Source organism: Rhinichthys klamathensis, unplaced genomic scaffold, assembly GCF_029890125.1.
Source record: "Rhinichthys klamathensis goyatoka isolate OS25496 unplaced genomic scaffold, OSU_Roscu_1.1 h1tg000078l_1, whole genome shotgun sequence".
NCBI lineage: Eukaryota > Metazoa > Chordata > Actinopteri > Cypriniformes > Leuciscidae > Rhinichthys > Rhinichthys klamathensis.
This window is the reverse complement of record NW_026606620.1, coordinates 572,176-584,543: the sequence shown is the minus strand read 5'-3', so window position 1 is coordinate 584,543 and position 12,368 is coordinate 572,176. Positions and strand designations below refer to the sequence as shown.

Here is a 12,368-nt window from a genome sequence, read left to right as displayed (position 1 = left end):
AAAAAGATCCTTTTGATTTATTAAACTGAATTTAAATGAAAATACACAATTAAATACACATTAACAGGGAAGCAACATGACAACATTCTGTCACTATAGTCATTTCACAGCACATTATAGTCATATTACTGTAATGTATTGGAACATTTGTTTCTCTAGTCTAAACTATAACACTTCTTCTGCTACAGACTTCAATGATACCTCAAATCGCACAGCTTGAAGAGAGGTGTGCACTTTTAGAGACCAGAACATGATTTTGCTCTTTTGCCAGTTTGTAACCAATTAGCTAACACTATGAACACCCTAGCAACCACATTTCAATGCATTAAAAACCTGGTACGCACTGATAATACTGATAATAAATCAGATGATCTGATCACTATTTTCATAATATGGCCAATAATTTGATACGATTTTGTAAATATAAATTAAATTAAAATTAAACAAATAAAATCATTTTAAATGCTACAAATAAATGTAGGATTCACAAGATTGTAATATTGTAATAAAATGGGTAAAAATGTCAAGATTTAATTTAATATTGATTTACATTATTAGTATTTTTAAAGATTAACTTTAAGCGAGCATCACATAACGGCAAAGGTAATTCAAATGTAAAAATATGGGAACTGAACTTCAGACGTAAAAAAATGCCATTAAAAATAATCGATGCATGCAGAAAATAAAAAAACAGTCAATAACTGATATAGTACCGATATTGCATGCATCCCTAAAAAACACTGAGAACACCCACAACAACTGCATAACAACACCCTGGCAACCACACACAGATTCCTAGCATTGTGGCAGTGTTCATGTTTAGACAATTCAACATCAAGTGGTTTATGTTACAAATAGGGGTGTAACATAATATCATGTCACAATATATGGCAATACAAAAATGCAACATCGTAGATAGTGACAATCTGTTGTATATAGTTTACCCAAAATGAAAATTTCTATGTGAAGTTAAAGTTTACAGAGTTTTAGTGTCAGTACTACATTAAACTACTATATATAATGTTGAATATAATGTATAATAATGAAATGGGGGAATATTTGTTGTGGGTCCTGATAATGCCAAATGTCTTATGTTATTTTAAATATATATAGTCAGTGACAGAGTGCAAGCATTTTCGTCTAAAACAAATCTATATTTTTAGCTTCAGAATCATGACTATTTTTATTCTGGTGTCACCAAGTGCATTGGGTTACCAGCACCAAGTCCAAGCCTATTCATTTAAACCCCCAATGTAATACCAAATTTAGCATTCTAATTAACATTACATTTTTGTTAACCTTTTACCATGTCTTGGAGTATCGCATTATATATCGTATGATCGTGACAGGTACCGTTACACCCCTAGTTACAAATGCAATACAGCACAAAGCACAAAGTGAGCTAGACATAGTGCCCATTTGATGTCAGAGAGATGGTGACATCATCAAACCACCAGTTCCCAGTGCAAACCTGCCTGTCCCTCACTAGACCCTCTGAAGACCCTCCGCCCTTCCATTCATGAACCAAAGCACTTCATACTGATCAGCAAGATGAAGACACACTAGAGTGTGCAGAAGAGGGCGAGTGTGAGTGGATGACTGCATGCTGCATGTGTGTGTGACACCGTGAGCTTTCTTGATGATAAATGAGCGGTATTACCGAGGGCCTGACTCTGCCCAAATTCAGCAGCCCTAATCAAGGCACAGGGAAGACTTTATAGAAATGAGCTGTGTGTGTGTGTGTGTGTGTGTGTGTGTGTGTGTGTGTGTGTGTGTGTGTGTGTGTGTGTGTGTGTGTGTGTGTGTGTGTGTGTGTGTGTGTGTGTGTGTGTGTGTGTGTGTGTGTGTGTGTGTGTGTGTGTGTGTGTGTGTGCGTGTGTCCGTGCGTGTGTGTGCCGATAAGCGGTTTGAATGATGAAAAATGTCCTCTAATGGCCATTTCTCATGGTGACACACTGACACATTCCCTGTGGTGCTAAAATATCCACATATTAGAATATTCAAAGAGGAACAACATGAATTAAAACTTCAAGAGATGATGACGATGATGATGATGATGCCATGGAGATGGCACACACATGTACTGTGTTGAATGTATGATTACATGAGTGGCATCCACTGCGACAGGGCCCTTAAATCATCACCCCGCTGTGTGAAACTGCAGATCAAATGATGATGGCAACCCATCAGCCTGCCTGCTGTTTCTATGACAACTGCCGAAGCAGGGCTACAGTGTGAGAGATTGGTAAAGTGCTGTTGGTCTGACTGCCGCTGATGAGGAACATCACAAGAGTCCTAATGGAACAGAGCAAAGAGCCGCCGGCCTGTTACTGCACAGCCAGCTCCTACACACACACACACACACACACAAATGCTGAGTGTGCTCTCTGAACTCCCACTGGCCGGCTCCTCTCTTGAGATTTGAAAGGTATCACGAACATGTGGGGTAAATTGCTCTAATTCAATGAATAAATCAGGACCCCAGGCTGGCAGCTCTCTGGACTGTCCGAATGTGTGCCTGATCATTATTCAGATAATTCACGCAATAACACTGCAAAGGGGAAGGGGAAGGGATGCGTCACTTCCATTCATTAATCTCCTCCAGTGGCCTCATGGGATAGTAAAGTGTCCATCAAATGAGCACTTCAGAATCCCAGCGGAAGACGTAGGTTATCCGAGGACTTTTTGCCTACTGTTTTCAAATACTATGGCTACGTCTGAAAGCTTAGGCATCTGACTTGTTGCCTCACTGCCCTATAAGGCAATGACTTCACACTTCACAGGCAGCATTTGCGCAGGAAGGGACTTCACGAAACTGATTTTGGACAGACTTAGGCTATAAAGCAGTTCATTTCAGTTGTATATTTGTTCTACTGTATTTATCTATGCTTCTTGTAATTTGTTTATTATTTTCAAAGCAGATTCACTCCCCTACAAAACCACACCAATCATTCTAGAATGATTCATTCTTTCCAAATATAGCTATTCATCTGGTGATCATAACGCAATATATATTGCAGGAAAAAAAAATTTCCCCCTTATATCGCGCAGTCCGAAGGCAGCATTTTTCAGCTTTCGAATATGTATTAGGACATACAGTACTACTTTTTGGCGTACTGTTTTTCGTATACATTTTGGATGCAGCGCAAATGAAAGGAAACAGGAAAATTAGAGTGAAGTTGAAGGAAAAAAGGAAGAGGAAAAAGGGTAAGGAAGTGAAAGAAAAAAGGAAAGAAAAAATGAAGAGGATAGTTTGATCATTTATGAATGACCGTGAGACTCATTAGCATGAGGACAAAGGCTTTTCTACAGGGAGGGACAGGCAGAGGGGTCACGGCCTCTGTGTGTCTCTCCTCTCGTCCTCAGTCCACACACACACACACACTGCTGCAGCAGCCTCTCTCCTCTCTCCCTGTCTCACACACACATACACAGCTTCACTGTCTCAGTCTACAGCAGAGACTTAAAACAGACTGACGACTCACACTATTCTGAATAACACAATCTTCCAATCACACAGTTTACTTGTAGGACAAAATTATATTTCTGCCAAAATCCCACCGTTTTGTACAATAGCGATGTCATACTACATGCATGCTATTACTTTTAACTATAATATATTAAAATTGGACCTCCTTTAAACAATACAAGACACCTATAGGATTTTTTTATTACAGTTTTTATGATTGCAGTGGCTAATGCAATATCATCACAACAGTAATTAAATTGTATAAATAAATAAATAAAGGAACATGTGAAGGGTGAAGGTATTATGTTTGCATGCAATACTAATGCAATAAGAGATTAAATGCTACGGTTTGTAAAGTTAAAGCATAAAAATATGTCAGGATTGAGAATGTTGTGCCTGCTGTTTGTAAGAATACTTGTGCACTGACAATGTAATGAAAGAGAAATGTATAAGTGATACTGAACTATGCAATAAATGAGAACATGTCATGAAGTTTGCAAGCAGTTTATGATAATATTAAAAAAAATAAGTATGAGAATATGTCAGGAGTGAGAATGTATTTAAAAAAAAAAAAAAAAAAGTATGCGCTGAGAGAAATTGCTTTTGCATCTAAAGTCGCCTTTGGCTTTTGGGTTGCTTAGTTGGGGACACTTAATATTCAACAATATTATATGAGAACTGAACTGAGCTGGAGGATGACATCACTGATTTCTCCAGAGCGGCTTTTTTGCAACACAAATGAACCATCACTGAACTTACTTAAGCTGGACTACGGTGCTATTTTCTTCTAGATCTGCTGTACAGCAGAAACAAACTTAGTTGCATTATTTCCTGTCATCACTGTAAAGCTGCTTTGAAACAATCTGTATTGTAAAAAGCGCTATACTATAAATAAAGGTGACTTGACTTGACTTAAAGTAGGTGAATTTGAACTGCGCAAAATATTTCATAGCATTAGAAACAAAAATGTCATTGCATTAGAAATAAAATATCCAAGCAAACAAATAAGTAAACAATAACTAAACTTTTTTTGTTTTCATTTGACTGAGCCAATTCTGAATATTGTTGCAATGAAGCCAACATTGAGAGCTTTGCAAGTTCATGTAACCCAAATAAACCCTGAATGAAATCAAGCAATAATTGATCAGCACAACTGGCCCAGTTTTCTCCCAGCACTTCACCCAGATAATCACTTCCTCATGAACTGTCTGTAAACTAGCAGCTCCCTGACCCTGATCACTATGACCAGTCAGATCACAGATTCATTACTGCAGCGATGACAGCTGGGAGATGGAGTGGGCAACCCTGCTTCCAACATGGACACCACCTGCCTGTTACGCTACAATAGTTTGCTCTTTTACAGGAGAGCCGACAGAGAGATGGGGGAAGTTTTTGTTATTTGGTTGAGTAATTCAATCAGCTGTTTCCTAACTCATGTACAGGTTTTGCCCACTGCTCTCCTCTTTGACCTGGAATATCATACCAGCTGTTTCCCTGTTAATTAACAGAGATGGGAAGGAAACGACAAGGGGATCGAGATAGAGACTGCCAGTGGGGTAGGTAGACTGGAGTTTCTTTGGCCCAAACCTCTCTCTAACAGTCTCTCTCTGGTTTTTGCTGTGGGGGTATCCGTCTTAATGGGTCCATCTGTTAATATTAGCATGGACAGCTGTAATGCTGCTTACCACAGAGACATACACTAATGAAGCCACAAACACACACACTTGATATGTGCCCGACCAACAATCACACATAGCCTAATAGTAAAACCACAAAAAATAAAACCATATGTCTGGACTATTCTGTGTGTTTTAGTTGACAAAACATTAAAGGGATAGTTCAGACAAAATTTTTAATTTTCATCACTGTTTTTAACAAAAGAGAAGTTAAGGCCTTCCTTCGAGTTTCAACCTAAATAAAAGCATGATGGTTTAAACTTCAAAGGTTGAAAATGAAGAAATTAAGAAAGCCATAAATATTACTAATGTAATTGTATACAGTTGTACTGTAAAAGGAATTATTATTATTAAATACTATATTTTTATTTTACAGTGAAATATCACGATAGTAATATTTCTTTTTTGTCTTATATTTTATTTAGTGATAATTATAATCATCATTAATTTATTATTATTATTATTATATGTTATTAAATATTATATGTACAGTATATATATTATAATATTATTGCAATATTTCTTGTTTTTTATATTTTTATTTAGTAATAATAATAACCATTTTATTATTATTATTTATTCATATTGATATATAACCTCACATTTTGGCCAAACTGTGAAAATAATAAAATAAAATAATAAGCAATAAATTGCATTTTTAAATCACAATTGCATTTTTAAAGCAGAAAAATAACATTTTTCCCCAAATTGTGCAGTCCGATCAAAAATGGGTCCGTATAGTCTTCTGAAATGTTATGATAGCTTTGTTCTGGGAACAGAAATTTAAGTCATATTCATTATAAATCTTGCTTGACAGAATGTCATCATTCACTTGTGGAATGGAAAAGGGCTTTTGGGACGTTCTTACACAAAAAAAAAAATTAAGTCACACAAAGCTTTAGAAAGAGATGACAGTGAAAAATGATAGCATTAGCATTAGCATTTTTGTGTGAACTATCTCTTTATCAGATTCAGGTTGGTTTTACTCAACCTGAATTTATTAATAGAAAAATACAATCCAGTCTACAAAAAATAAAAAATAAAAATTTCAGAGTCTGTGCACATCTTTAACAACCATCCCTTAACTAAAGCAAGTCTAATTACACGCACAGACGCATCAAACTCCCTCGGCTCCCTTCAATAGCTTCTGACATGTAATCTAAGATAACATCTGCTCATTGATCTACTCTGAGTCTAATGGAACTGATAGAAATCACCTTGTCTATACTCCTCCACATCAGTTAGAGCTTATGGACACAGTGTGTGAGTGTGAGTGTGTGTGTGCGTGTGTGTGTGTGTGTGTGTGTGTGTGTGTGTGTGTGCGTGCGTGCGCGTGCGCGCAGGACAGCACACGGCAATCCATATGAGGATTTTTTTTCTCGTTTTTGATCCACTGGCCTACATACATACCATTAGCCAGAGAAACACACTTTCACACACATGAACAACGAGAGATAATGATGGAAAGCAAACAACTACATTCATGTAAACAGTCAAACACTTAGCCTCATTTAATGGCATAGTTTAGGTTGTAGTCCAACATAAAGTTTCTGCTAACCACCAAAGACGTGAATGTTACAGTCAACATGAAACGTGATTCCATTAGATGTTGGAGTGAAACTGAATATTCCATAAGGAAAATGTAAAGCGCACTAATGACTCAACTCTGAACTAAACAAGAAGTAGAAGAAGAAGAACGTCCTCTTCTCAGTTCTCGCGCATGTGTCGTGGAAATCTCTTGAACTCTCGTCTCAGGCCCACAAGGAAGAAAAGGAATAGTCGAATAAAGTCGTTATTTTTGTTTGTTTTTCCGCACAAAAAGTATTCTCGTCGCTTGATAAACTTATTGTTGAGCCACTGTAGTCACTTGGACTATTTAAACATTTTCTTCAATGACTTTCTGGGCCGTCAAGTTTCACTCCCTTGGGAAGCTTATGTAGCAGTGATCCAGCTCTCAAATTTAATCAAAAATATCTTCATTTGTGTTCCGAAGATGAACGAAGGTCTTACGGGGGTTGGAACAAGAATACTCCACTTTTTTTGGAAATAGGCTCATTTTACAACTCCCCCAGAGTTAAACTGTTGAGTTTTACCGTTTTTGAATCCATTCAGCCGATCTCCGGTTCTGGCGGTACCACTTTTAGCATAGCTTAGCATACATCATTGAAGTGGACAAGACCATAAGCATTTCTAAAAAAAAATGACCAAAGTGTTTCGATATTTTTCCTATTTAAAACTTGACTCTTCTGTAGTTACATTGTGCACTAAGACCAACGGAAAATGTAAAGTTGCGATTTTCTAGGCTGATATGGCTAGGAACTATACTCTCATTCCCGCGTAATAATCAAGAAACTTTACTGCCGTACCATGAGTGCAGCAGGCGCAGGCACTTAGTCCCGGTCACATTGGAAGTTACCGAGCTGGGGACTATTTTCAGGCGCTGCGTCATATCATTGCGCCTGCTGCACTCATGGTACGGCAGTAAAGTTTCTTGATTACTACGCAGGAATGAGAGTATAGTTCCTCGCCATATCAGCCTAGAAAATCGCAACTTTACATTTTCCGTCGGTCTTAGTGCACGATGTAACTACAGAAGAGTCAAGTTTTAAATAGGAAAAATATCGAAACTCTTTGGTCTTTTTTTTTGTGAGAAATGCTAATGGTCTTGTCCACTTCAATGATGTATGCTAAGCTATGCTAAAAGTGGTACCGCCAGAACCGGAGATCGGCTGAATGGATTCAAAAACGGTAAAACTCAACAGTTTTACTCTGGGGGAGTTGTAAAATAAGCCTATTTCCAAAAAAGTGGAGTATCCCTTTAACTTTTAACTTCTGCCGATTGTAAGGTTCATGTTCATTTGTGAAGATTATCTTAATGAATAAAATTGGCAAGAATCATAAACTTTTGTTCTTTTCTGCAATAATCCTAAAGCCAGTGAAAATTCTATTCTATTCTCGTCTTCTCCACAAGGATATACTGTATGCAAAGCTTTATTATAACAAAAACAAGGTATCTTATAAGGCAGCATAATGTTGCTTTGGCAACAACTTTCACATCAGGAGTACCTATCATCATACTTTAAAATGAGGTGGGCAGTCACTGGGGTTTCATGTTTTGGCAAACACACTTAAATGTTCAGTTACTGAGTGTGTTTCAATAAAACCCCTGTGGACTAAGATTAAGGAATAATGTATTACATTTCTGCTGTCTGCTCATATCAGACAAGACTGCTGACATCTCTTTATCCCCCTTTCTCTCCATCTCTGTTTTTTCATGCATGGCTAGACTTGACTCGTTGACAATTGCTGCCTCAGCACCACAATACAGTGGTGGATCCACACACACACACACACACACACACACTGTGTAGGCGTAGTGGTTTTCATACTATACAAACTGTATATTCCATCCACCTACACTAACCCTACCTCTAACCTACCCATCACAGAACACATTTGGCATTTTTTTTATAAAAAAAAACACCATTTAGTATGTTTTTTAAGCCATTTGTCTTACGAGGACACAGGAAGAAACCATGTTTACGTTGTAATACCCATGTCATTATACACATTTGTGTCATAAACCATACACGAACACACACACACACACACACACACACACACACACACACACACGCACACACACACACACACACACACACACACTCATTCTTGTACATCTGTCTTTGTGAGGACATTCATTGCCACAATTCAATCTCTAGCTCCTAACCCTAACCCTACCCATCACAACAAAGTGCCCTAACCCGAACCCTAAATATAACCTTCTCCCTAAAACTAAGTTTTAGCCCTAAAAAAGGGGTCTCAGAACTGGCCAAAATGTCCTCACTTTACTCTCTTTGTCTGATCTAAAACTCAAACTGGTCCTCACAAAAGATAGTTGTACAAGTACACACACACATGCACACGCACACACACACACACACACACACACACACACACACACACACACACACACACACACACACACACACACACACACACACACACACACACACACACACACACACACACACACACACACACACACACACACACACACACACACACACACACACAACAGTATCATAAATAGCATTTTGCTAAAGTGAATGTGTGTTAATTAATATGGAATTCTCCTAAAGCCACACAGTTTGAAATGGTTTATATTAGAAAGTAGAACAAACATCCTGCTGTGCTGGCAATCTGTTGGCCTCATGTAAACACTCACACACACACACACACCATGAGCTGATCAAGGAGAGCATCAGGAGAAACCAACCGCAGCCCACTTGTCCTGTATGATGAGTGAGAATAAGTAAGGGCAAGTTATTCTAGTGGTGCAACGGATCACAAAACTCACTGTTCTGATCATTTAAATTTTTTGAGTCACGGATCGGATAATTTTTTGGATCAGCAAAAAAAAAAAAAAAAAAATTTAACTAAATGTAACTTTGCTTTTTTACATTTATTACTTAAAGCTCACTTGACACTTTGATACCATAGCAAAAACGACTAGGCTAACTGATAAAGTTTAAACATTATTAAAAACAAGTGAACAGTCAGTAATAAAATAAGAACAAATACACAAATTATAAGCAGAGATGAATACTAAATAACAAAGTCTACCAGTAGTATTCAGGTACACAAATTAATAATTAGGCCTAAATGTAAAATAACACTATTTGTTCACTGTAGAAATGATATATACAGTAGGTTAATCTTTGCTAAAGCTGTATTTTGTTGTTTTATTAACATTAATGATGCAGACAACATCAGGAATGTTAGGCTGCTGTCACTTTAAGACAGAATGTTTTAAGATAAACTGACAAACATCCGGTTTCTTTTTCAACTGTTCACTTATGACATAACCGAGAGAATACTTGCCGAGATGAGTATTTTGACTTAATTTTGTGTGATTTGTGTGAATCAATTCAGTGTTCGAGCGTTATGTGAAACGCGCCTCTCTCTCTCTCTCTCTCTCTCTCTCTCTCTCTCTCTCTCTCTGTGTACGGGGGCTTCAGGTGTGTGAGGCTGTGTGCACACAGATAACAACGCGAGAGTCCCGATTTTCGACTCCTCTTCTTCCGCGTTTAAAATCATTTGAATGTGTAAATTGCCAAGACATTTTCACTCTATGATGGTTAAACTTAGCAGTTAATCCACGAATCACATGCGTGCCGAACCGAGGGGCCTATGGATCACAGATCAACTGCACCCCAAGTATATTCTAATAAATTATGACTTCAGAGTATTTATGTGCATACATACACATCTAGAGTGTATAGTGTATACATATAGCCTAGTATTATAGTATAAATTATTTAAGTATACATCGACAATAACGGACAAAGAAATAAGGAGAACTCAGGGTTTAAATAACAGGAAGCTAATTGGAAGAACAGGAGTGTAATTTATAATGAGATATTCTTTAATAAAAAACATGAAAAATAGACTTATGAGTCTGACACTAAAATTTTTTAATAAAAAATAAAATAAAATAATTGATGTTATTGATTGTATTGTAGTGTTAACCTTTTTCAAATCACATCACAAGCAATGCTAATGCACACACACACACACAAAAAACACCCATACATATTTATTAATGCATTAAAGTTTGAAGTGTCACACCGTTGCCATCTGGAAGGCTTGTGTGGCTGCATCACCTGTATGATTATGATTTCTATAAACTCACTCCCACACACACCACTGCTGGATCTCCCTGCCACACCAGTATGTGCTCACACACTATTCCGAAAACCATTCTATGCATTCACACACATTTGAGGAACTAGATGGAGTCTCTAAAAGAAAAGAGAGCGAGAGATGAGATGATGTGATGAAATGTCACAGGTTGATTCTTTCTATAAACGCGGATCACTGGACACAAATGAAAATCTTTATGAATTCAATGTGAGTCTTTATACTTCTGCATCTGCGGACAATGATCGACTGACGTGTTCCTTATCTCTTTTTTATCCTCTGCTTTTGCATTCAGTGTCAAGTGCACAAACGAACACACAGACCTAGACTTTACCTCAACTTGCTGTTTGTGAATTTTACATCCACCACCCCACTAGCTCTCTTTTTGACCAAAAATACTAGTATGTATGTGAAAGAAGCCACCACAACCTTTTAATCTAGTCATCTCATGCTTTCTGTCCTTACTGCTGTTTCCAGGCAGAGGGGACATTAAAAACCCCACGTTTTTACCGGCACTCTCTCTCTTCTCTCTCATTCTATAGCATTTTTCCCATATCCCCTGGCAACCAGAGCACTTACCCGAGTGCGCATGGGAGAAAGCAGCCCTTCCATGTCTTCTGCTCATTCCTCAGAATACCCACAATCCTTTCACTCAGACATCATCGCTCCGGTAACGTATCCAAACCACTCCACTCTCACCGAGCAATGAGCACAGCTCTGGGCGCACATTCGTGGTCACACACACACACACACACTCAACGTCAGAGCATCCCCCCCACCCCAGCAGGAAAGCCTGTGTGTGCATGTGTGTGTGTGTGCGTGTTCATAGACCGTGGGAGTTTGTACTTGAGAAAAGGTTGCTACATTGTGTGTTTGTGTGATAACATTTCACTGTTCCAAGTGAGCTGCCTACCTAGACAAATAATTAGAAAAATACAAAAATATGTATAAAATATAATACATATATATTTAATTATATGAAATAATTAAATAATAAATCTATAGACACTATAGACGCATATTTACAAATGTAAGAATACACCAACAAAATATTATGAAACAATAAAACCACGAGGTTTATATATATATATATATATATTAGTTCTGTCAAATCGATTAATTGTGATTAATCACTTCTAACATAAGCTTGTAAATATGAGTGTGTGTGTGTGTGTGAATGTATTTATGTATGCATGTATATAATTTATATTTTTTTTTGAATGCATTTTATATTTTATGTATATGCATTTTGTACAGTGTATGTAAAGTGTATTTATTTATAAATATATATATAAAATGCATAGGCTACATGCTCAGGGACAAACATGTATCCAAGATGGCAGACAAAGTTAAAGAAATGCTGATGATAATAAATAAACTTGCTTCATCAAATAATGTAGTGTTTTCTTTACACTTGTATGCTATATGTTGAGTTATCAGCTTAGCAACGTGCACAAAACAAACTTGGAATCAGTTTTGTGTCATGAGTCTTGTGGGCTTAATATGTAGAGTATTATTTT

At 37.3% G+C, this 12,368-nt stretch overlaps 1 protein-coding gene across 2 annotated transcripts in view; it reads right to left on the bottom strand.

Moving 5' to 3' along the window:
* The window catches only part of frmd4a (FERM domain containing 4A), a 177,036-nt gene that overhangs the window by 125,680 nt on the left and 38,988 nt on the right, over window positions 1-12,368 (bottom strand). Inside the window, exon 1 of one of the 2 annotated variants that reach the window (XM_056251181.1) lies at window positions 11,428-11,537. The exons of the other annotated variant lie outside the window; for it this stretch is intronic. Coding sequence (XP_056107156.1) covers window positions 11,428-11,460 — 33 coding nt within the window. The 5' untranslated portion in view covers window positions 11,461-11,537. Of the gene's footprint in view, window positions 1-11,427; window positions 11,538-12,368 lie in introns of those variants that run through there. 2 annotated transcript variants of the gene reach the window in all.